At 47.2% G+C, this 26067-nt stretch overlaps 1 protein-coding gene across 5 annotated transcripts in view; it reads left to right on the top strand.

Moving 5' to 3' along the window:
• Positions 1–26067, top strand: part of LOC119178689 (monocarboxylate transporter 12-like) — a 329052-nt gene that overhangs the window by 108269 nt on the left and 194716 nt on the right. For all 5 annotated transcript variants that reach the window (XM_075880693.1, XM_075880600.1, XM_075880554.1 and 2 more), the window contains one exon: positions 3909–4176. In XM_075880693.1, the coding sequence (XP_075736808.1) occupies positions 3981–4176 (196 nt within the window). In that variant the 5' untranslated portion in view covers positions 3909–3980. The remainder of the gene's footprint in view (positions 1–3908; positions 4177–26067) is intronic.

The following is a 26067-nucleotide window of genomic DNA, read 5'->3' as shown; positions in this document are numbered from 1 at the left end:
AATGTGATCGATACGTCACTTACCCAGTTATGCGCCGAACTAAACACAAGCCCTGTTATCAGACTGCCTGCATCCGTAAATACCCTCTCCACCACATGGCGCTGACCACAAAATTGAGGCAATCAACCATTTAGCATGGAACCACCTCATGGCGGAGCGACGGAACAGTTCATTGCTGTGCTACCTACAGTGCCGCGACGAGGTGTCGAGGCCACCGTATGAGGCCTCGGTGATTAGCAATGGCGCCTTTGAGCAACATGCCATTGGCGGATCTAATCTCGGCAGCCGTGGTCGATAACCTCAGCACCATGGTGCACGTCGTGGTAGGCGGCGAAGTAATGCAGTTATTCGCCGCTCCGCAACGCGTTGCACGGCCCGCAAACTTTTGCTGTTCAAAGTACGTTTCAACGTTTCGGTACTAAATTAGCAAACGCGTGCGTTACACAAGTAAATCGCAAATTTTTGGCCATCGCCATCTTCAGGATTGTCTCGCCTTTTATTGTATCTATCGAGAGCTAAGACGCGCGTATGCCTATTCGCAGTTTCTGTAAAGGGAAGGCAACCGTCAACAAGTATTCGACGACACGTAATAAAATAGGCCAAATGCACTGGGAGCGAGAACCGATCGGAATGGAATGATTGTACTGAACAGGCAAAAATGGCCGTGTTCATTCGTACCTTGTACAATTAGCTCTCTAATACTGATCATAAGATCAACAGTCAACTAAATTGATACGATATATATTTGTTCGCTCGAGCGCTATATATATATCTATACCCAATTTTAACGCATTTTTGGCGCTTCAGAATGGACGTCGGAGGGCTTGCCTCGAACTCGACGTCGCGCGATGCTTGCTGTGCTCGCGAGTTTTATGCCCTGAAATAAAAAAAAAAAACATCATTAGTGTAATGCTGGCTGTTTCATGTTAACGACCTTCCTACTTTCTATAAAGTGTGGATTGGCCGAAGAAACTTTCTGGGCGCATGATTTTGCAGGAATCCGTCCCTAGACGCAGGCGAAAGAGGGATGCCTGCTGGGATGGATGGATGGATGGATGGATGGATGGATGGATGGATGGATGGATATGGCTGTACCCTTTAGATCGGGCGGTGGCTAGCGCCACCAAGCCGTAATACCTAATGAACCAAAAACTATATTTATTTTTTTCCTTAAAAAGTGAGTTTGAGGATTCGTACTTTGCAGTGAAGAGTTTAATTTTCCCTCGTGTCTTGACTTTAGCCACCAATCAGATAACCTCCTTCTAGTTAAGTCTACCCGCTTTAAGTCTATTTTGCCCTCCCGTTCCCTAAACCCCAGTGCTTTGAAAAACTCTCCGCCATCATCCTGAACTATAGGGTGAAGCCCTTTACAAAACATTATCAAGTGTTCGGCAGTTTCTTCTTCCACTCCACACGCACTGCAAACTGTGTCTACCCCTTCGTATTTGGCCCGATATGTCTTGGTTCGCAGTACTCCCGTCCTGGCCTCAAACAGTAGAGAACTACCCCAAGTATTATCATAGATCCTTTCCTTGGCAATTTCCTGCTCAAAAGTTCGATAGATCTCTAGTGCGGACTTCTTAATCATGCCCATTCTCCACATGTCAGTTTCCGTTTCCTTCACTTTCTTCTTAACCGATAGTTCTTTTTGGTTTGGCCACCTGCTGTTTTCTAAGTATTTACCAGTCAACTTCCTGGTTCGCTTCCTCCATTTTGTATCCACAGAGGGGCTTAGGGGGCTTAGGGGGCTTAGGGGGCCTATGAATATTAGCGCCACCTGGCAGTGTCTGATGCCTGTTTCCATGTCGCCAAAATTGCTGCGAACACAGCGACAGGTTATCATCTCGGCTCTTTGATAAAGCGAACGGGAAGGAAACGTGCACTGTCGAAGCGTGTGAACACCGAATAGGTGACCGGTAAAATAGGTGACCCCAGGGAACTGTGGTGTACGACGGCTTCCGGTTCGACGCACCACGCTGGTTAGCAGCGGCACGGGTGCAATTTTGTAGCGTTAGCTTCAGTGGCCTCGCTGAGCCAATATCGCGTGGCACTGGTCTGCGCATGCGCAATGATACTCTGCCGCCGCCACGCACGGCTCGCCGCCGGTGTGCGCGCAAATCGATGGGCTGCGAAGACAATCAGCGGTGTCACGCACCGGAGCCGGCGCCTCCCTCGCACTCGGCCGTGGCCGCGCGCGTTTCGCCGCCGCCGGTGTGCGCTTTCCAGAGGAGTGCCGTCATAGCTTCGGTGGACATATGGACGCCGACGCGCGCGCCTTCTCTGTGCAGTCGCCATCTGACACTGCGCTGGAGCCGCTTGATAGCACCTCTGACTGGCGTTTGCCACAGCAGTATAGCCATGAATAAGGAAAGTGCAAATGCTGCTCAACGGTGCAGTAAAGCGGAGAAGCTTAACTCATCGTATCTCGAAGTAATTGCCCGGCAAAATAAATATACATGTGCCACATAATACGTATACCGTGTGTGTGTCATTGGAACAGCTCTAAGCATGATATCTGGAAAGCTAAGAATAATAAGCTGAACCTTTGCTAACGCTATGTATATCCTGGCATAGCTGAGCTAAGCCACTGCTATTTTTGTACCACTCCGTTTAAAAAAGCACCTCTCCATGCAATGCCAGTGCTTCAGAAGTTGCTTTTTTTCTGGCAACCTTGACTGCGACAATGACAAGGTACGAAAGCCACAATGACAAGCTATGAAAGCCATAAACAGTTAGAAAACTTTTTTATCGCCCCAAAATGATCTGCAATGCTTTTATGCTGCTCGGGGGTACTGTCAGTTTGGCTAGCAGATTAGTCGATAAACAAGACAATTTTCATTGTATGATACGTTTCTGCAGATGAAAAATCACCATCTTAAAGATATCAGGGGTTGGGATGACTGTAGCGGTGTGCTAAGACTTCATTTCAAGATCACTGCTTTTCGACCGGCATGAAGCGCAGCACTTATCGAGTGCGTTGAGATATCTTTTTTTAGCCCTCAGCGTGCTATAATACGCATTTCTTAGTTGAACGCTGATCTTGGTAAAGCTGCGTGGCACGGCGGCAAATAAACAATACAGTCAGACATAGATGGCGCCAAAGAATCGAAACCCTGCGCTTGTTTAACGCACTTCTTCCTTTGTGTGCCGTCCTGTCGCACAGTTTGATAAACGCAAACGGACACGTCCAGTGCTTCGTGTAAACCTATTCTTGAGTGAAGGTTTTGCGTTTTTTTTGTCCTATATGTGGAAACTATGCCTGGCGCTCATCTCATATGGCAGATAGATTTCACCCGTGCGTTCCCATAATATCTTTGCTAGGCACTCCTGCGTGATAATTTATTTTTCGACTTAGTACTAGCTTCAAATTAATGCGTAAGCTTTTTGTTAGTGTGGAATACACACGTACCTGTGATAAGATGGTCTTCGCACACTCTGGCTCTTATGTGTGGTACCCAAAAGCTACCTGTCGCTGTGGCTCTCTTCACAGCTGCGGCGCACCTCATTTTTTTTCGTTCCATGTGAATAGACACACGCGTTTGCCTTTCACACTCGAGTTGCAGCAGCTGACGTCTGAACAACCGACCATAGTATAGCAGGTTAAAGATAAACAGGCGAGAGTGCGTGCAAATCTCGAATAATCTGAGGCTTACGACGTAGCACCTTGCCGTCGTCTATTCTCCTCGAACCGGAAGCCGGCAGCAGACGGTCCTCCCTCGCTCTTTCACTGGTAACCTATTGCGAGCTGTACGACTCGATTTGCAGTCAATAAAAGCTGCATGCTCGCGCTCAGTCACGTGCGAAATCAAAAGGTATGCGCTACCTCCTTGCTAACAGTGGCCCGAGCATAGTGTACTGCAACTAATGCTACCTTATCACGCACATGTGTTACCTTCGCTTGTTTGCAGAGAAGCTGAAGTGGCTTGTTCCTCTCGATTGTACCACGAAGCGAACCCTGTTCGGCCTTGTAGCAAGGAGCCATGGCGACGGCCTCTTACCAAGACACCGGTCGCAGCGTGCTGGTGGCGGCGGCTTGCAGCTGGTGCCTTTTCTGGACCATGATTGTGAACCGCAGCGGCGGCATCGTGTTCGTCACGATGATCTCTGAGATGGGCGCCTCACGCCAGGCTGCTTCATGGCCTTTCTCGCTCCTGGGCGCCGTCTCCAACATATTCGGTGAGCTAGCTCGGCTTTTGTAAACTCTTCACTGAATTGTAGGCCCGGTGTTCGTGAACTTGAGCGCCGCAGTGGCACCTAAATTTCTTTCTTACCCTATTGGGAAACTGGTAAGAGCAGCTTCGTGTTCGCGTGCTTTATATTCACCATTGTAAATAAATCATGCATGCCACTGAATGAACACAGGCAATAAAGCTCTCAAGTAGAAATGCACTTGCATCCATCACTGATGCATAATTTTACGCATTTTGCTTTTTTCGTAATATTATGTGCCCCGTATTTCCACAATACATTTCATTAGACTAAGAGCGCAAAGAAGATGTATTTTCTAACCATATTTGTGAAAGTGCCTCGTTAGCGTAAGCTTTAGACGATATTGTCAAAGCGTCGTGACGTGGACGAAGAAATCAGATTGTAATTCCGACAAGAAACTCTAATCGGCCAAACTTATGGCCGATTCGGTCCAATCGGTGCGATGCCCACTGTCACAGATAGCACCGATGAAAGCGTCTGCCGTCGATAAACTGAAAAACGGCGAAGCGCGTCGGCATTTATGCACTTGACATCGAATACTGTAGCGTTATTTCGAGCGGAGATGTAGGTTCCCGACGGAAGTCTGTTGCTCGTAAAATGCAGCTGCTATGGGTTGTCTAGCACGCAGCAAGGTTTCTTGTAGGGGTGGCTAAAGAATGCATTGAAAGTTGTGTATTCTGCCTCTTTATGTTCTTGCTATTCATCAACAGAACATTCATGCACTGTGAAGTAAAACAGAGTATGTTGTTGAGTGTTTTACATGTAAATAAATTGTACGGAAGACGTGTGAAATAAGACTTTTTCTTCCGCAATTGTGCACCGGCGCGTGGAAAAGAGAAATAATTAATGTATTCTTAGCATTGAAAGAGAGTGAAACCAACTCACATGCGATGAAATTTTTTTCCTTAGTGCATCTCTGCGTCTCGCAGGATCGAATCCCGGCTGTGGCGACTGCATTTTCGTTGATGGCGGAAATGTTGTAGGCCCGTGTACTCAGATTTGGGTGCACGTTAAAAAACACCAAGTGATCAAAACTTCCAGTGCCCTCCACCACGGCGTCTCTCATACTCAAATAGTGATTTTGGACGTTAAACCCCACAAATCAATCAATCAATGCACCTCTGCGTCGATTCGCTTTTTCACTTAGCTTTACTTTCCCTGTTCTCTAGCAGGTCTCTTTCTCTACGTTTTGTTTTAAATTTTCCTCGAGCATGTCAAACGTTTGCGCACCAATTTGTGCTTTTTTTCTTTTTTCTGGAAGCTCGCCATCCTTGCGTACAGCAGTCAGAATAGGCTCAAGTCTCTGCAGGGGCGCCTGCGCGAGTAGGCGTTTGGTGTGTAGCGACCCCACGGACCCGAGCTAACGGAGGAGTTTTGACTCCCTCCCACGCCTAGCCGTGCGAGGCTTTGCCGTGTCCGGGAAAAAGGGGATCCTGGGGGTTGAGCCAATGCTGGGTGATTGGACCTTTAAGGCTCCCCAGTGGCGACAACACACCCCTTTGGCCCCGGCTTCACGTAGACGGCACCCCTGGGCTGACCCACCCAGCGGAAACCGGCAGTCGCCTTTTCCTGTCTCTCCCTGTCTTAATCTTCGTCTTTCACTCTCACTTTCAATCTTTCCTGTTATTTCCTCTCTTCAATTTACTTCTGTTTTTCCTGGCGGCAAGGTTTAACCTTGTGCGGCTATCCAAACTAGGGTAAAACATATTGGGTTATTGTAACTGCGTACTGCTCGCGTTGCGCAGACATGCCCACATGCTGTGCCACGTCTCCTTGTTGGACTCCGTAATGGGTGGTTGGCGCCATTACCGAAAAATCCACAATTTCCCATGGAGTCCTCGACCCCCTCTCTAACTGATCGTGCCTCGAAAAGGGTACGCACCGACGCAACTTCACTACTTTGGCCCTAAACAGAGAAAGTTTCCCAAAATACTATGTCCTCCACTCCGAACAATCATCTACAAAAGCTTGAGCAATCTCACCCTTCCTTGTGGCCAAGTGCTTGAGAGAGATCATTGGAACCGGTTATAAGGCCACGAAGATGGCAAGTGGAGATCTGCTTCTCGAACTGAAAGACAAGGAACAGTACAATAAACTCTCGCACCTTGTAGCCTTTGGTAACATCCCCGTTTCTGTGAGCGCACACCGTACCATGAATACAGTGAAAGGCGTGGTATCGGACGAAGATCTGATGACACTGAGTGAAGAAGAGCTTTTTGATGGATGGAAGGACCAAGGTGTAATACATGTCCAGCGCATCAAAATCAGACGTAACAACAACGAAATAGCAACAAAGCACTTGATACTCACCTTCAACTCAACCACTTTACCTGAGACTCTCGAAACTGGCTATGTAAAACTCCATGTCCGACCCTTCATTCCAAACCCGAGGTGTTGTTTCAAATGCCAGCGATTTGGTCATGCATCGCAGAGCTTCCGAGGGCAGCTGATGTGTGCTAAGTGTTGCACAACCGGCCACAGTGCTGATGAATGTAGTCATGATGAGGTCCTCTGTGCTAACTGCGAAGGTAGTCACCCCGCATACTCCAGAGCGTGCCCAGCCTGGAAAAAAGAAAACGAAATAATAACTATAAAAGTTAAGGAAAATATCACATTCAGGGAAGCAAGACAGCGGATTGTGTCATGATTGGCACTAAAAACACCTTTCGCCGAAGTGGTGCAACGAGGGGCGGCACCACAAAGGCCCTTGGCAGTTGCCCGGTCCGCGCCTAGCGTGCTTAGGCCAACGCCACAAGCCCCTACGGTGGGAGCAGCCAGCGCTGCCCTGCCCACATTCAACCTGTCCACACCAGTGACCTGACCTCTACAAGCTCTGGCAGCAGCCAGGGCAATCACGAGGCCAAGGGGGCTTCATCAACCCCCAGCTCGGCGGGGACAAAGACTTGGTCGATCGAGGCGAAGTCTAAGCGACGCACAGATCGCTCTTTAGAGCGGGTGTCCAGTGCCTCGCAAGAGGCTATGGACACCAGTTCAAGCCAAACGGCGCAGGAAGTGCCGAAGGAGCAGCGAGCTTCTCTCGACCGCCCCAAAAAGGACAAAACGCCAATTACAGGGCCTGACAAAGGCTCTGTAAAATGAGATAATCTCCGTCTTCTCTGCACACAGCACTTTTACTTTTTTTCTACAATGAACAAAATCATACAGTGGAACGTAAGGGAATACTTAGAAATTCAGACGACGTCCAAGAACTTCTGAGTAATTTTAGCGCGAAAGTGCTATGTGTGCATGAAACGCACTTAACTACCAAGCACAAGGACTTCCTACGGCAATATAGTATTTTCCGAAAAGACCGGGAGGATGCTGTCGTACCATCTGGCAGTGTGGCCATCATAGCTGATCGAAGTATAGCATGCCAGCTTTTGAAGCTCCAAACGGCCCTTGAGGCAGTTGCCATTCGAGTTGTACTTTTTAATAAAGTCACTACCAGGTGTTATGTGTACATACCATCGCATCAACAGCTACAAAAACGTGATCTAGAATAATTATAATATAAGCTACCAGAGCCGTTTCTCGTTCCAGGTGATTTTAATGCACACAATGTCCTGTGGGGCGATGCTCACTGTGATGCACGAGGACGTCTCATTGAGCAGCTTCTTTTTTTTCTAGTTTATGTCTTTTAATTATAAAGGAGCCTTCGTATTTTAGCCTTGCAAACAACACGTACTCCTCCATAGATCTTAACATTTCATCACCGTCTCTTTTACCTGTTTTTAATTCTTAAAAACCCTTATGGGAGTGACCACTTCCCAATAATCCTGAGTGCGCCGAACAAAGGTCCACTACCCCCGCAAGTTCCTCGATGGAAGATTCACTCAGCTGATTGGTAAGGGTAAAGAACATTTACACACATGACATGGAGTGAGCTTTTTGCCCTGACCACAGATGACGCTGTCACGTATTTTACAGCTTTTATACTTGATGCCACATCTAAATGTATTGCCAAAACAAGCGGCATGCCTTCTAAACGGTGAGTCCCATGGTGGAATCACGCATGCAGGAAAGCACGGACCACTCAGAACAAAGCATGGGCGTTGGTTCGCGATTCCCCAACAGCAGAAAACCTGGAAAATTTCAATCGGGTCAAATCGCAGGCAAGGACAACGCGTCGACAAGCTAGACGACAGAGCTGGACAAAGTTTATATTGAGTATCAACTCATACACAGATGAGCAAAAAGTGTGGAATAAGGTAAAGAAAATTAAGGGCCAACAAACGTATTCTCTTCCACTGGTAAATAGCCTCGGGCAAAGCTTGGAGGACTAAGCCAACTTTCAGGCACACATTTCGAATCCATATCAAGCTCCTCACACTACTCCGAATCCTTCCAGAAATACAAGGCACGAATAGAAAAACAAAAGTTAGAAAGAAAATCCGCAAGAAATGAGGCCTATAATGCACAATTCTGCTTAGCAGAACTGCCAACAGCACTCAGCTGCTGTAATACAACTAACCCAGGTTCTGACAACTAATGTACGCGATGCTGAAGGAACTACCCTCCGAAACGAAAAAACCCTCCCATCTCAATATAATCACATATGGTTTTCAGGTGTGATTTCCTCCTCCTGGAAGGAGGCTGTTATAATTCCAATCTTGAAGCAGGGAAAGGATCCCTCTACTGTATCAAGTTACAGACCTATAGCGTTAACAAGCTGCTTCTGCAAACTATTTGAAAAATGATTAATTGCCGCTTACTCCACTACTTAGAAACAAACAAATTGTTCGACCCATACCAGTGCGGGTTTAGAGAGGGCCGATCTACCACCGATCATCTTATACGTATCGTGGCACACATACGTGAGGCTTTTGTTCATAATCAGTTTTCCTATCTGTGTTCTTCGACATGGAGAAGGCCTACGATACAACGTGGAGGTTTGGAATATTGAGAGACCTCTCACACATAGGTATACACGGTAATATGTTCAGTGTCATTGAAAGCTATCTGTCTGATCGCACATTCCGTGTTAGAGTGAGCAATGTTCTGTCCCGAACGTTTGTACAGGAAACCGGAGTGCCACAGGGTGGGGTGCTCAGCTGTACGCTCTTTAATATAAAAATGAATTCTCTCCGTCTGTACATCCCACGTGATATCTTTTATTCAACATATGTCGGTGGTGCGCAGATAGGTTTTCAAGCGTGTTCTCTTGGGATATGTGAGCGACAGGTTCAGGTGGCCCTTAACAAGGTATCCAAATAGGCTGATGAAAACGAGTTCAAACTGAACCCACAGAAAAGCTCCTGTGTCCTTTTTTCAAGAAAAAGAGGCTTGCACCCTCATCCTGAAGTGGTCGTTAAGGGTGAGCATCTACCCGTAAACAATGAACATAAGTTCCTAGGTATAATTTTAGATACGAAGTTAACCGTCGTAACGCACATAAAACATCTTAAAAATAAATGCTTGAAAACAATGAACATCCTAAAGGTGCTGTCACGAACAACGTGGGGCAACGACAGAAAGTGCCTCATGAATCTATATAGAAGCCTTATACGCTCACGCCTTGAGTATGGGGCAATAGTCTATTACTCTGCCACGCCCAGCGCTCTGAAAATGGTGGACCCTGTTCATCATCAAGGCATCCGCCTGTCCAGAGGTGCCTTTAGAACAAGCCCAGTTGAAAGCCTTCATGTGGAATCGAACGAGTGGTCACTCCATCTGCAGAGAACATATTCTTCCTGCATATATTTCCTGAAAGTAAGTGCGAACAGTGAGCAACCCGCATATTCCACCATCAACGACCTGTCTAGCTCTCAACTTTTTTACAATCGACCCGCAATGGCACGCCCTTTCTCGCTGCGTGTTAGGGACCTAGCTGAAGAAACAGATGTCCCGCTGCTTGAATACCACCTCAGCCCCCCCCCCCCCCGCTCTGCGGCTCCCGCCATGGCAGTGGCAGGTTATGTTATATACTGTGACCCATCTTTCGTAACTGTCACAAAGCAGGCCTCCCCCATACAGATTCAGATGTATTTCTTAGAGCTGCAACATAAATATGACTGTCCAGAATATTATACATATGCATCTAAGTCCCATACTGGCATGTCCTATGCGGCGGTCGGCCCTTCCTTCTTGGATGCTGGCGTTCTGTCCAACAGCACAAGCATTTTTACAGCCGAGGCTTACGCGTTATTCGTAGCCGTTAAACACATCAAAGAATTGAATACGCCAAGGGTAGTTATATACACAGACTCCCTGAGTGTCGTAAAATCGTTGAAAAATCTAAAAAAACACTGCAACCCTATAATTATATTCCTCTATTCAATACTCTGCGCGGCCTATGCTTCCAAGCAACATATCGTCGTGTGCTGGGTGCCAGGACACCGCGAGATCGAAGGAAATGTGTTGGCTGACCAGCTCGCCACGTCAATCAACGGAAGCACTGCCAACTCTCCAGTTGATGTCCCTATAATGGACCTAGAACCAAACATACGGAAAAAGTTCAGGGTTTACTGGCAGAATGTATGGCATCTACAAACTCATAACAAGTTACACTTGATCAAACCATACCTCGGTAACTGGCCACCCACGTCGAAAACGCGCCGTACACAGGTCAGTCTCTGTCGGCTTAGAATAGGACAAACACACAGAGCACACACACACATTTTTTTGCCGGTGTTGACCCACCCAGCTGTCACAGATGTGGCAGTCCACTTACCGTACTCCACATACTCCTTGAATGCTCTGAGCTAGAGGCTTACAGGAAAAAAGATTTTCCACTAGCGTACAAGGAACACATACCCCTTCATCCAGCTGTGTTTATTGGTCGCGAACCTCTTTTTAAATATATTGCATTCAATGCATTCTTAAAGGAAGTAAATACTTTCCATGTTTTCTACTCAGGTAATTGGTAGCACGGCCTCTGAAAGGAGGCTGCTGCTGCGGATGCTACATCCAAAGAGAGCACCTGTCTCCCGGCCCGTTGGACCAAGGGCGCTGGCGAAGTATCGGTGCTAATATAACACTCCTGTTCTATGGTGTCATGATAACTTAAGACTCATTCTCACCAGGCACGCTTCACTTCACTTTCATACTTTTAATAAATATATGTCTTACGCACCTTTATGGTGCAGAATCTTAGGCCCTTTTACAGCCATTTAACATAACCATTGCTCCGATCCGATATCATTTCCTGGCGCTCTTTGGCCATCAATGGCCCTTGCACCATCAAACAAAATATATCATCATCAATAGGTCCAAGTGACAAAGTGTTTTAAAGTACGTGCTTTTGCTGACTTTGTTGATGTTCTTCGTGAAACCACACCAAGAAAGCCCGGTAAAAAACTGTTGCTATACTGGTGCTGTGAAATTGAGTGTTCTGGAGCTCATCTTAAGTTTTACGACCAAAAGAGGGTTCCTAGATTTGTTATTCACAACTTAGGCTTTTCTTTTGGCGCACAGTTTTGTTGCATGTGCATCATTTGTTTGCACACACTATGAGCTGCACCCTCTGCAGTGCATGTCCATTACTTAGCCATAAATGTAGACTTTTAGTGCACGTGTACCATGGTTGTGCTGTATTAAAATAAGCAAAAGAAATGACAAGTTAGGTGTTGGCAAAACTGTCTTAATTTTGTGCTCTTTAGTTATTTTGGTCAATTATGAACATTAAATGAAAGTATTTTTAAAGGGCCAAGCAACCCTTGCTGGTCTTCACCAGGAAAAGCTCTCAATCTATAGTTGCGGCACTTTTGTACATGGTGTCAAGGAATGCATGCAATACAAGTGTCTTTGATACTTTATTCGTCGTTTTCCAAGCTAAAAACTTGACGGAGAAGGCTCATCTTCTCAGCATGCATTTCTTCTCGTCTTTCTGTCTTGATGAGGTGCCGTTCTTTCCTGTCAACTTCTTTTCAAGCTTTGAGTCTTGAGCGACGTTCTTGGAGTTCTTTCATTTTATCAAGGAACGTGTGCGTATGCAGTACCCTAGCTCAATTTGGGCATTTTTTTCACATATACTGTGTTACCTTGCCCAAAAGAATCAGATGCACTGTCTTTGACATTTTCTGATGATGGGGTCGAATTGTCTTGAGAGACGTAGTGTGTTGGTGTCTGTGGGCACGTCTTTCTTGATACAACACCATTTGCGTCTCTCAATACCTCCGGCTCTACACTGTCATCTAGCCACCTAATTTTTTTCTAATTCTGCTTCGTACGGAACTCTTACGGTGGAGTTGCCAGAGGTGTTGTTTTTGCGGCTGGCACTTTTTTCCTTTTTAGGACACACTTATACCTTGAGCAGCACTGCTCGCCAGTCCCCGTTGTGCTTAGTTTTTCTTCAATTTCTCTGGTGATTCTTTAAAGCATGACCTTCTTTCTTCAGAATTTTTCATAGGGCCGACCTGAGCGAAATGTGAGGCGTATAAGTGGAGCAGCAGCTTCGTTTCACCACTTTTCCACTCTCAGTATACAGCTAAAATATTCAACCACAAATTGTATTGCTCAGTAATGCAACGATATTTCCCACTTAGTACTCATCACTAACCTTGTAAGTGGAAACCCATTAATGCCTTAGCCTAATAAACACATGAAATTGGTGCATATTCACGCAAGCGATAATGTTGCTTCTCTACAAAACCTGTGCAGCAATCACCTATAGCAGAAACATGCAAGAACATTACGAACTGGTTAAACCTGAAATAGAAAGGGTGAATACTTAACATCAAGTGCAGCTCTTTGAATTTTTCAGGTTACTGAGAAATTTACTATACTGGCTATATACTTCTGCTTCATGCTGACGCACTGATGGCCTTACACATGCAATATTTTGCCGCATCCCAGGCTGGCTCAATCAAATGAGATCATGAATAAGGTTGCGCTTTCTTGACCCATTGGTACCTAGGCTGTGCTATATAAGCTTATTGTAACCTTTACTGATAAGAAAAATTCTGACGCAACATATTGTAATGCACGGAGAAGGCCAGTACGTACACGGCTGAAGAGGCTGTTCATTTGGTCGCGAAGGTAAACGCCGCAGAAGCGCCGCAAGTTCATGATCGCAGCTGACACAAAACGAGCGCTCAAAAGGGGCGCGCCGCCAAATTCTCGCGACTAAACGCCGGAGTGACGCCGCGAGGCCAACGATAAAAAAAAGAAGAAAACAAACATCCAAAGACTCCCCGGGCGAGCGACTCTCTCCCCTCGGAAGCGTGGGTTCGCCCACAAACCTCCTCTCATGGGCGCCCGAGCAAGCCCTCGGTCGTTCTACACGGAAAGGGGCGTGGTGATGCCGGGTTGAGTCATCCGTCGCGGACGGCCCTCGTTCGTCTCGACCTTTCCCCCAGCCTTCGCTGCGCATCGCGCCGACGAAATGATGAGAAATTTCTGGAATCTCGTGCGGAAGGTATTTAATCGAGCAGCCGAGACGAGAGATCAGGAGAGGACGGAAGTTAGCGCCAGAGCGCGTAGGGATTCCGCCGTGGAGTCGGCGAAGATTTTGTGCGTAGAGACAAAGCAGGAGAAGAAGATGATTTCCGCCTGAGGGGTGACGACTCGAGCTACAGGCAAGAGTGTGTGTTCACCACTATCGAGCGAAGACGCGTGGCAACAGCTGCGTGTGTGAAGCCGACGTGTTTCTGGCGAAGAAGTTTGAAGCTTGGAGAGTGGCCACTTGAAGACGCGAGGTTTCCTGGAAGAGAAACTTCGGGGGCAGCGGAACGACAACAACGCTGGACTTTGAGTGAGTGATTCTCGGAAGAGTATCATTCAGACCTTTGTTCCAAGAACTTTGGACTGGTTAGGTTTTCTAACTCTTTAGTCTTTATATGTCTTGGTTGTTCGATGCATGCGACTCCATTGTAGTGCGTATTGTTGTCTGTGTCCGTTGTTTCGAGTGTGGCTGATTGTACTGTGTAGTACGTTGTTTGATTGGTGACATATTGTACTCAACTATTGTGGAGTGTGCATACTTGTGTATTGTTTTTGATCTGTCATTATTGAGAATATAATTTTGTTTGGTTTATGGACTCTCGGCTCTGACTTGTTCTTTGGGCCACAGCCGGTGTCCGCTTGCGCGCCAAAAAGGACCACTTCTAGATTGTCCATGATTTCGTGGTGCGGTTCGGGGAGGCCGATACTTCGGCCCTAGGAATTAGCCCGGCGATCGCCTCCCTAATTAACGGGACCAGTGACAATAATTCTGGCGTCCGCGACAGGACCTTTTGGTGCAAAGTGTGTCCAAAGTAGTGAGAAAGAGCCTCGAGTTGTTGATAGTGCTATCGGAACGATTTTGTGTGTTGTTCAGTGTTCTCGTTAACGAGTGCAGGGGAGTGTTCCGATAGACTGATTTAGGCAGATATTTTTTGCACGCGGCAAGGTTTTATTGGCGAGACACGATGGATCTCGAAAAGGTAGTCGCTCTTGGTGAGAAGATGGGGCTTTCTGGCGCCGAACTACGGAAGTGGGTCACCCAGAAGGAAAAAGAAGAAAAAGAGAGAACCAAGGAAGAAAAGGCAGCTGAGCTGGAAAAAGAAAGGTTGGCTGTAGAAAGAGCCAAAGCGCAAAAAGAAGCTGAGTTAGAGAGAGGAAGGCTGGCCGCTGAGACGGCGAAAGAAGAAAGAAAGGCAAAGGAGCGACAGCTGAAGGAAGAAAAAGAGCAGCAATTCAAGTTGGAGCTGGAGAGAGAAAGGTTGGCAGCTGAAAGGGTGAGAGAAGAGAAGCAAAGGAGCGACAGCTGAAAGAAGAAAGAGAAGCAAAGGAGCGACAGCTGAAAGAAGAAAGAGAGGAAAGGGAACGACAGCGGCAGCACGAGATGGAACTCGAGCGGCTCCGTTTGCAACAGCGAAGTGAAACTCCCGTTCAAGCTAGAGTTGAAAGCAGCGAACGGGAAGATCATGGCTTCCGCTTGAACCCAAGCAAGCTGCTCGTAGCGTTTGATGAAAGGAAGGACGGCCTTGACGCGTACCTTCACAGATTTGAGACGATTGCAAGGAGCCAGAATTGGCCACAAAATCAATGGGCAACTGCTTTGAGTACTTGCTTGAGTAGTGAAGCACTCAGTGTGTACGGCAGGCTGACGCCGACCGATGCATCTTACTATGCAAAGGTGAAAGCTGCTTTGATGAAGCGATTTAGATTTACTGTGGAAGGGTTCCGGGACAGATTTCGGACAGGAAAGCCAGCTGATGGTGAGACGGCTACGCAGTACGTCGCCCGACTTAGCCACTATTTCGACAGATGGATTGAACTTTCAGGGACAGCGCAAGAGTACGATGAGCTTAGAGAGCTCCTAATTAGAGAACAATTTCTTACTAGTTGCCACCCAAGCCTGTCGCTGTACTTGAAAGAGAGGAGAGCTAAGTCACTTGAAGACATGCTTGAATTAGCTGATCAATTCTTGGAAGCGAAAGGTGGCACTAATTTGGCCAAGGTCAAGAAGGAGTGTCCTGAAGATTCGAAGGAATCGGCTCCCGAAGAAAAGAAGCGTGCACCGGAGAGCATTCCGCGATGTTTTCTGTGTAACCGAGTGGGTCATCGCGCTAGCAACTGTCGAACTAACTTTACGAGTCCCACGGTCGTGAAATGTTTGAAGTGTGGTCAGACTGGGCACAAAGCAGACGCATGTCGTAACGGAGCGAGTCAAACTCACCAGGTATCCTGTGCGCAAGTGGCACCAAAAACCGTTGATGACGTCACCAATGGATTCGTAGAGTTGAAAAACGGGGAGAAAATCCCTATTGTTGGTGCTGTAATGACAAAACAGCAAACAGGTGCTACTAAGGGAATGCCAACGCGGTCTGGAAAAGTTGCGGGCAAGAAGGTTACGGTGTTAAGAGATACCGGCAGCTCCACTGTTATCGTGCGGAGAAATTTGGTACGGGAAAGTGAGTTAACAGGCAAAACGAAACCAGTTTGCCTAATTGACAGTACGGTTCGGATGCTTCCCGAAGCAGAGATTGAGGTTGAAACCCCGTACTTCAGCGGGAAGGTTAACACTCTATGCATGACGACCCCCCTGTACGACCTCGTCATCGGAAACATCGACGTGCGCGAGGGTCGAATGATCCAGAATGTTTGGGGGAAGACCCGAAGATGGAGCCCCCGCCGACACAGGGACCGCGAGATACAGCAGAGAACAACCGCGTGAAGGATTTCACTCGAGCCCAAGGTGAAGCCACGATGCAAAAGACAGTGAATGAGAAGATGATCGTGTTGAATGAGTTCACGTGCTGGGCAGCTGGACTTACGTCGGCACGACCTCAACCGACCGACAGTGTAAAGATGATGGAGTCGGCCAGCCAGGCCCAATGTCGTGACATGTACAAGCGGGTGAATAACCGGACAGGATCAGTTGAGCGTCATGACCCGATAACAATGTCGGAAGTGACAACAATGGCTGAGACGCTGCCTCAGATACCGTCGTTGGAAGGGGCTCGCCGGAACAAAACGAGCAAAAACAATAAGAAGAGATCGAGCGAGCACCACAAGAAAGGGCGCAAGCGCCGTTCGAAATGCACAGGATAAGTGTTGAGGACGAATCGAAATGTGTTTGGCAGTACTGAGTGCAATATGTTGTGTTAATGTGGGTGTTATCCTGTGTGACAACTGTATGTCGAGCGAGTCAAAATGCTTGTTACGGTGATGTGATGTGATGTATTGTACAATTGTTGTAAGGAAAGAACTTTGTATGTACATTTGTATTGTCTGGGGTATGTGATAGAGTATTGTATTCATGTACCTGTGTCTATATTCTATGTGTTGTGAGATTGAATTGTAATGTATAATTGTATTGATTGATCTATTGTGAATGTGACGTGTCATGAGCGACGGACTATGTTACAGTCTTTGAGAGTGTCGGGACTGTTCGCGCTCGTTTGTGTGGTTTTGAATATTATGAGATATTATTCTTAAAGTGGGGGGCAGTGTCACAAAACGAGCGCTCAAAAGGGGCGCGCCGCCAAATTCTCGCGACGAAACGCCGGAGTGACGCCGCGAGGCCAACGATAAAAAAAGAAGAAAACAAACATCCAAAGACTCCCCGGGCGAGCGACTCTCTTCCTTCGGAAGCATGGGTTCGCCGACGAACTTCCTCTCATCGGCGCCCGAGCAAGCCCTCGGATGTTCTAGACAGAAAGGGGCGTGGTGATGCCGGGTTGAGTCATCCGTCGCGGACGGCCCTCGTATCGTCTCGACCTTTTCCCCAGCCTTCGCTGCGCATCGCGCCAACGAAATGATGAGAACTTTCTGGAATCTCGCGCGGAAGGTATTTATTCGAGCAGCCGAGACGAGAGATCAGGAGAAGACGGAAGTTAGCGCCAGAGCGCGTAGGGATTCCGCCGTGGAGTCGGCGAAGGTTTTGTACGTAGAGACAAAGCAGGAGAAGAAGATGATTTCCACCTGAGGGATGACGACTCGAGCTACAGGCAAGAGTGTGTGTTTACCGGTTTACCGCTATCGAGTGAAGACGCGTGGCAACAGCTGCGTGTGTGAAGCCAACGTGTTTCCGGCGAAAAAGTTTGAAGCTTGGAGAGTGGCCACTTGAAGACGCGAGGTTTCTTGGAATGGAAGAGAAACTTCGGCGAAGTTTCCTGAAAGAGAAACTTTGGGGGCAGCGGAACGACAACGCTGGACTTTGAGTGAATGATTCACGGAAGAGTATCATTCAGACCTTTGTTCCAAGAACTTTGGACTGATTAGGTTTTCTAACTCTTTAGTCTTTAAGTGTCTTGGTTGTTAGATGCATGCGAATGCATTGTAGTGCGTATTGTTGTCTGTGTCCGTTGTTTCGAGTGTGGCTGAATGTACTGTGTAGTACGTTGTTTGATTGGTGACATATTGTACTCAACTATTGTGGAGTGTGCATACTTGTGTATTGTTTTTGATCTGCCAATATTGAGAATATAATTTTGTTTGGTTTATCGACTCTCGGCTCTGACTTGTTCTTTGGGCCACAGCCGGCGTCCGCTGGCACGCCAAAAAGACCACTTCTAGATTGTCCATGCTTTCGTGGTGCGGTTAGAGGGGGGGCGTTACTTCAGCCCTTGGAATTAGCCCGGCGATCGCCTCCCTAATTAACGGGATCAGTGACAGCAGCCTCGTCATCTTCCCTCTTGCTTCAGCTCGGCGCGACAAGCACGTTAACCTGTCTTCGTTTTCTTTCCGGGTATGCACAATATTCCTCTCCTTGAAGACGGAGACAGCCGGGCGAGGTAATTGATTCACCTTGGTGTGTACAACTTCAGTCGAGCGACATGGACTCCTTGGGTATTAGCGGCTCCTCTACTATTTCTCGTGAGGCGAGCTATTATGTACATGACTTCCGTGAGTTTGTTGAGAACAACAGATGGTCCGTCATGTGTGGCCAAGAACCTTTGGCATAACCCGCGTCTTCGTACCGGAGTCCAGAGCCTAACTAAGTCGCTTGGATGGCAAGTTACAGGCCAGTGGTGGACGTCCTAGCGTGCCTTCGATTTCTCTTGTGATGCCAAAGTGCGTAAACGAGCAATACAACGGGCCTCTTCTGCAAGGCAAAAAATTTCGGTGACAAGGAGGTTCTTGTGCACCTACAATGGCAAAACTGTGTCGAGTGTGTTCCACAGCGGTCGTGCGTAAATCAAAGAAAGGGGACTATAGCATCTTGTCCCGGGCTCAGCGGTGTTGAATGCGTACGTTATAATAGGTAGCACGTCATCCCAGTTCTTGTAGCCGGATACCGCATACATAGAGGACATGTTTACAATATCTTGGTTGGTGCGCTCCGTGAGCCCATTCGTTTACGGATGGTATGGGGATGAGTGACGAACTTTGGACTCACTCAAACGAAGCACGTCTTCTATTATATCTGTCGCGAAGTATCGTCTGCAATCACTAATGGCCACCCCGCAGGGGTGCTTGCGCAAGTAGGCGTTTGGTGTGTAGCGACACCACGGACCCGAGCTAACGGGGGAGTTTTGACTCCCTCCCACGCCTAGCCGTGCGTGGCTTTGCCGTGTCCGGGGAAAAGGGGATCCTGGGGGTTGAGCCGACGCTGGGTGATTGGACCTTTAAGGCCCCCCGGCAGAGGCAACACACCCCTTTGGCCCCGGCTTCACGTAGACGGCACCTCTGGGCTGACCCACCCAGGGGAAACCGGCAGTCGCCTTTTCCTGTCTCTCCCTGTCTTAATCTTCGTCTTTCACTCTCACTTTCAATCTTTCCTGTTCTTTCCTCTCTTCAATTTACTTCTGTTTTTCTTGGCGGCAAGGGTTAACCTTGTGCGGCTATCCAAACTAGGGTAAAACATATTGGGTTATTGTAACTGCGTACTGCTGGCGTTGCGCAGACATGCCCACATGCTCTGCCACGTCTCCTTGTTGGGCTCCGTGGTGGGTGGTAGGTGCCGTTACCGAAAAATACACATTTTCTCATGGGATCCCCGACCCCCTCTTTAACTGATCGTGCTTCGAAAAGGGTACGCGCCGACGCAACTTTCCTACTTTGGCCCAAAAACAGAGAAACTTTCCCAAAATACCATGTCCTCCACTGTGAACAATCATCTACAAAAGCTGAGCAATCTCACCCTTCCTTGTGGCCAAGTGCTTGAAAGAGACCATTGGAACTGGTTATAAGGCCACGAAGATGACAAGTGGAGATCTGCTTCTCGAATTAAAAGACAAGGAACAGTGCAATAAACTCTCGCACCTCGTAGCCTTTGATAACATCCCCGTCTCTGTGAGCGCACACTGTACCATGAATAGAGTGAAGGGCGTGGTATCGGACGAAGATTTGATGACACTGAGGGAAGAAGAGTTCTTTGATGGATGGAAGGATCAAGGTGCATTACATGTCCAGCACATCAAAATCAGACGTAACAACAATGAAATAGCAACAAAGCACTTGATACTCACCTTCAACTAAACCACTTTACCTGACACTCTCGAAACTGGCTATGTAAAACTCCATGTCCGACCCTTCATTCCAAACCCGAGGCGTTGTTTCAAATGCCAGCGATTTGGTCATGCATCCCAGAGCTGCCGAGGACAGCTGATGTGTGCTAAGTGTGGCACAACTGGCCACATTGCTGATGAAAGTAGTCATGACGAGGTCCTCTGTGCGAAGGTAGTCACCCCGCATACTCCAGAGCGTGCCCAGCCTGGAAAAGATAAAAAGAAATAATAACAATAAAAGTTAAGAAAAATATCACATTCAGGGAAGCAAGACAACGGGTCTCGTTATCATTAGCACTAAAAACACCTTTGGCCGAAGTGGTGCAACGAGGGGCGACACCACAAAGGCCCTTGGTAGTTGCCCGGACCGCGCCTAGCGTGCCGAGGCCAATGCCACAAGCCCCTGCGGCGGGAGCAGCCAGCGCTGCCCTGCCCACATTCAGCCTGTCCACACTAGTGACCTCTACAAGCTCTGGCAGCAGGCAGGGCAATCACGAGGCCAAGGGGGCTTCATCAACCCCCAGCTCGGCGGGGACAAAGACTTGGTCGATCGAGGCGAAGTCTAAGCGACGCACAGATCGCTCTTTAGAGCGGGTGTCCAGTGCCTCGCAAGAGGCTATGGACACCAGTTCAAGCCAAACGGCGCAAGAAGCGCCGAAGGAGCGGCGAGCTTCGCTCGACCGCCCCACACAGGACAGAACGCCGATTACAGGGCCTGACAAAGGCCCTGTAAAATGAGTTGATCCCAGTCTTCTTTGCACACAGCACTTTTTCTCTTTTTTTCCACTATGGACGAAATCATACAGTGGAACGTAAGGGGAATACTTATAAATTTAGATGACGTCCAAGAACTTCTGTATAAGTTTAACGCGAAAGTGCTATGTGTGCAAGAACCTGACTTAACTCCTAAGCACAAGGACTTCCTACGACAATATATTATTTTCCGAAAACACCGGGAGGATCCTGTCATACCATCTGGCGTGTTAGCCGTTATAGTCGATCGCAGTATAGCATGCCAGCATTTGAAACTCCATACGGCCCTTGAGGCAGTGGCTATTCGAGCTGTACTTTTTAACAAACTCATTACCATATGTTCTGTGTACATACCACCGCATCAACAGCTACACAGACGTGATCTGGAATCTTTAATAGATGAACTCCCAGAGCCGTTTCTGGTTCTAGGTGATTTTAATGCACACAATGTCCTGTGGGGCGATGCTCATTGTGACGCGCGAGGACGTCTCATTGAACCGCTCTTTTTCTCTTCTAGATTATGTCTTTTAAATATAAGGGAGCCTACGTATTTTAGCCTTGCAAACAACACGTACTCCTCCATAGATCTTAGCATTTCATCACCGTCCCTTTTACCTTTTTTTAGGTGGAATGTTCTTAAAAACCCTTATGGGAGTGACCACTTCCCAATCATCCTGAGTGCACCGAACAAAGATCAACTACCCCCACAGGTTCCTCGATGGAAGATTGACTCAGCTGATTGGGAAGGGTATAGAACTTTTACACACATGACATTGACTGAGCTGTCTGCCCTGACCATAGATGATGCTGTCACGTATTTTACAGCTTTTATACTTGATGCCGCATCTAAATGTATTGCCGAAACGAGCGGCATGTCTTCTAAACGGCGAGTCCCATGGTGGAAAGACGCATGCAGGATAGCACGGACCACTCAGAACAAAGCATGGGCGTTGCTTCGCGATTCCCCTACAGAAAAAAACCTGGAAAATTTCAAGCGGGTCAAATCGCAGGCAAGGAGAATGCGTCGACAAGCTAGACGAGAGAGCTGGACAAAGTTTATATTGAGTATGAACTCGTACACAGATGAGGGAAAAGTGTGGAATAAGGTGAAGAAAATTAAGGGCCAACAAACGTATTCTCTTCCACTGGTAAATAGCCTCGGGCAAAGCTTGGAGGACTAAGCCAACTTTCTTGGCACACATTTTGAACCCATATCGAGCTCCTCAAACTACTCCGAATCCTTCCAAAAATACAAGGCACGAATAGAACAACAAAAGTTAGAAAGAAAATCCGCAAGAAATGAGGCCTATAATGCACAATTCTGCTTAGCAGAACTGCGAACAGCACTCAGCTGCTGTAATACAACTAACCCAGGTTCTGACAACGTAATGTACGCGATGCTGAAGGAACTACCCTCCGAAACTAAAGAAATCTCCCTCTCTCTTTATAATCGCATATGGTTTTCGGGTGTGATCCCCTCCGCCTGGAAGGAGGCTGTGATAATTCCAATTTTGAAGCAGGGAAAGGATCCCTCTACTGTATCAAGTTACAGACCTATAGCGTTAACAAGCTGCCTGTGCAAACTATTTGAAGAAATGAATTATTGCCGCTTACTCCACTACTTAGAAACAAACAAATTGCTCGACCCATACCAGTGCGGGTTTAGAGAGGGCCGATCTACCACCGACCATCTTATACGTATCGAGGCACACATACGTGAGGCTTTTGTTCATAATCAGTTTTCCTATCTGTGTTCCTCGACATGGAGAAGGCCTACGATACAACGTGGAGGTTTGGAATATTGAGAGACCTCTCACACATAGGTATACACGGTAATATGTTCAGTGTCATTGAAAGCTATCTGTCTGATCGCACATTCCGTGTTAGAGTGAGCAATGTTCTGTCCCGAACGTTTGTACAGGAAACCGGAGTGCCACAGGGTGGGGTGCTCAGCTGTACGCTCTTTAATATAAAAATGAATTCTCTCCGTCTGTACATCCCACGTAATATCTTTTATTCAACATATGTCGGTGGTGCGCAGATAGGTTTTCAAGCGTGTTCTCTTGGGATATGTGAGCGACAGGTTCAGCTGGCCCTTAACAAGGTATCCAAATAGGCTGATGAAAACGAGTTCAAACTGAACCCACAGAAAAGCTCCTGTGTCCTTTTTTCAAGAAAAAGAGGCTTGCACCCTCATCCTGAAGTGGTCGTTAAGGGTGAGCATCTACCCGTAAACAATGAACATAAGTTCCTAGGTATAATTTTAGATGCGAAGTTAAGCTTTGTATCGCACATGAAACATCTTAAAAATAAATGCTTGAAAACAATGAATATCCTAAAGGTGCTGTCACGAAGAACGTGGGGCAGCGACAGAAAGTGCCTCATGAATCTTTATAGAAGCCTTATATGCTCACGTCTTGAGCATGGGTCAATAGTCTATCACTCTGCCACGCTAAGCGCTCTGAAAATGTTGGACCCTGTTCATCATCATCAAAGCATCCGCCTGTCCACAGGCGCCTTTAGAACAATCCCAGTTGAAAGCCTTTATGTAGAATCGGACGAATGGTCACTCCATCTGCAGAGTATATATTCTTCCTTCATATATTTCCCTAAAGTAAATGCGAACAGTGAGAAACCGGCATATTCCACCATCAACGACCTGTCTAGCTCTCAACTTTTTTACAATCGACCCGCAATGGCACGCCCTTTCTCGCTGCGTGTTAGACACCTAGCTGAAGAAACAGATTTCCCACTGCTTGAATACCACCTCAGCCCCCCCTCTCTGCGGTTCCCGCCATGGCAGTGGCAGGTTATAGACTTTAACACATCTTTCGTAGCTGTCACAAAGCATGCCTCCCCTATACACATTCGGATGTATTTCTTAGAGCTGAAACATAAATTATGACTGTCCAGAATATTATACTGATGCATCCAAGTCCCATACTGGCGTGTCCTGTGCGGCGGTCGGCCCATCCTTCTCGGATGCCGGCGTTCTGTCCACCAGCACAAGCATTTTTACAGCCGAGGCTTACGCGTTATTCGTAGTCGTTAAACACATCAAAGAATTGAATACGCCAAGGGAAGTTATATACACAGACTCCCTGAGTGTCGTAAAAGCGTTGAAAAATCTTAAAAAACACAGATACCCTATAATTATATTCCTCTACTCAATACTCTGCGAGGCCTATACTTCCAAACAACATATCGTCGTGTGCTGGGTGCCAGGACATCGCGAGATCGAAGGAAATGTGTTGGTTGACCAGCTCGCCACGTCAATTAACGGAAGCTCCGCCAACTCTTCAGTTGCTGTCCCTATAATAGACCAAAAATCAAACATACGGAAAAAGCTCAGGGCTTAGTGGTAGAAGTTATGGGATCAACAAACACATAACAAGTTACACTCGATTAAACCATACCTCGGTAACTGGCCACCCACGTCGAAAACACGCCATACAGAGGTCAGTCTCTGTCGGCTTAGAATAGGACACACACACAGCACGCACACACGCCTTTTGTCCGGTGGTGACCCACCCAGCTGTCAAAGATGTGGCCGTCCACTTACCGTTTTTCACATACTCCTTGAATGCTCTGAGCTAGAGGCTTACAGGAAAAAAACATTTTCCACTAGCGTACAAGGAACACATACCCCTTCACCCAGCTATGTTTATTGGTCACGAACCTCGTTTTAAATATAATGAATTGAATGCATTCTTAAAGGAAGTAAATACCTTCCATGTTATCTACTCAAGTGATCGGTAGCACGGCCTCCGAAAGGAGGCTGCTGCTGCGGATGCTACATCCAAAAGAGCACCTGTCTCTCTGCCCTTGGGACCAAGGGCGTTGGCGAGAAATCGGTGCTAATATAACGCTCCTATTTTATGATGTCATGATAACTAAAGACTCATTCTCACCAGGCATGCTTGACTTCACTTTCATGATTTTAATAAATATATGTCTTACGCATTTTTAAAGCGCAGAATTTCAGCACCTTTTACAGCCATTTACCATAACCATTGCTCTCATCCGATATCATTTCCTGGCGCTCTTTGGCCATCAATGGCCCTTGCGCCATTAAACAACATATATCATCAATCACTAATGGCCACGTGAGGTGGGCCATGTCGGAGGATAACGTGCTCCAGCAAGAACACATAGACGTCGCTTGCAGTGGCGGTTGGTATGGCCGCCATCTCGCAGTAGCATGTGTGGTAATCGACGCGTATTATTATCAAAGGATTACGCTTAGCCGGCTTTGGAAAAGGGCCCACGAGGCATAGGCGTATCAGCCGAAGGGCAAGGGGGGTGCGAGCTCTCCACTCAGAAAAGCTGGAGGCTTGAGCCCCTCCCACTTTTGACAGTGCGCACTGTCAGCTGCATGCGTGGCAAACAAACAACTAAGGCTAAGTTTTCCTTCACTACAGTAAACCCTCAATTTATTGCTTCGAGGAAATGAAAATGTTACGAAGGAACGTTTTAATTAGTTGAGTGTTTCCTGAATTTCTGCAGTGACGATTGTCCTTGAATGTTCCTTGCGGCGCGGGCCACCTATGAGACTCTTTTGCGCCTTGAACTGTAGCATTGCAAAGCGGGCTACAGTACAAGGCGCGAAAGCGTCTTGTAAGAATGGGAACTAGCAATAGTTTTACGAACTAGTCAGAGCATTTGCTGCTTCAAAGAGATTGTTTTTTTTGACCAAAAATGAACAGCGTCATCGCTGTTTTATTGAACCTGCTGTGAGCCGATGATTGTCATGAATCTTTTTAAGTGCTTTAGTTCTGCCGTACTAGAACACCACAAAAAGGTTTGCGCTTTTTGTCTCTGAAAAATTTGATTAGCCTAGCTCACGGTAACTAGGAGCGATGGCTGCAGTTTGGAAAGTGGTGAAGAATAAAGTAGTGTACTAGAGTACAGTGGAAAGCTCAGCTTTTAAGCTAACCCCGCAGCTTGACTCACCGTACCAGGGAGAAGATGAAAGACCGTGTTTTTTCACAATATTACAGGCCAAAGTATTAGTCGGGCTGGTTAGTTTTCATTTATTTTGAATTGTATTTTACAGCTCAAAATACAGTCCCTACAGAAAAGAAGCACACACGTGTAGCGCTGCTTAGTTCTCTCTCAGAAAGGATGAGCTCAATAAGGTGTACACGTTCACATACGCTCTAAAAAGTCTTCTGGAGTAACTGCGCTGTTAGCACGAAAAAAACTCTTTGCTCCTAAAAAACGAAATGTA

This window comes from Rhipicephalus microplus, chromosome 1 (genome assembly GCF_043290135.1).
Source record: "Rhipicephalus microplus isolate Deutch F79 chromosome 1, USDA_Rmic, whole genome shotgun sequence".
NCBI lineage: Eukaryota > Metazoa > Arthropoda > Arachnida > Ixodida > Ixodidae > Rhipicephalus > Rhipicephalus microplus.
The sequence above is the reverse complement of the archived record's forward strand: the minus strand, read 5'-3'. Positions and strand labels throughout refer to the sequence as shown.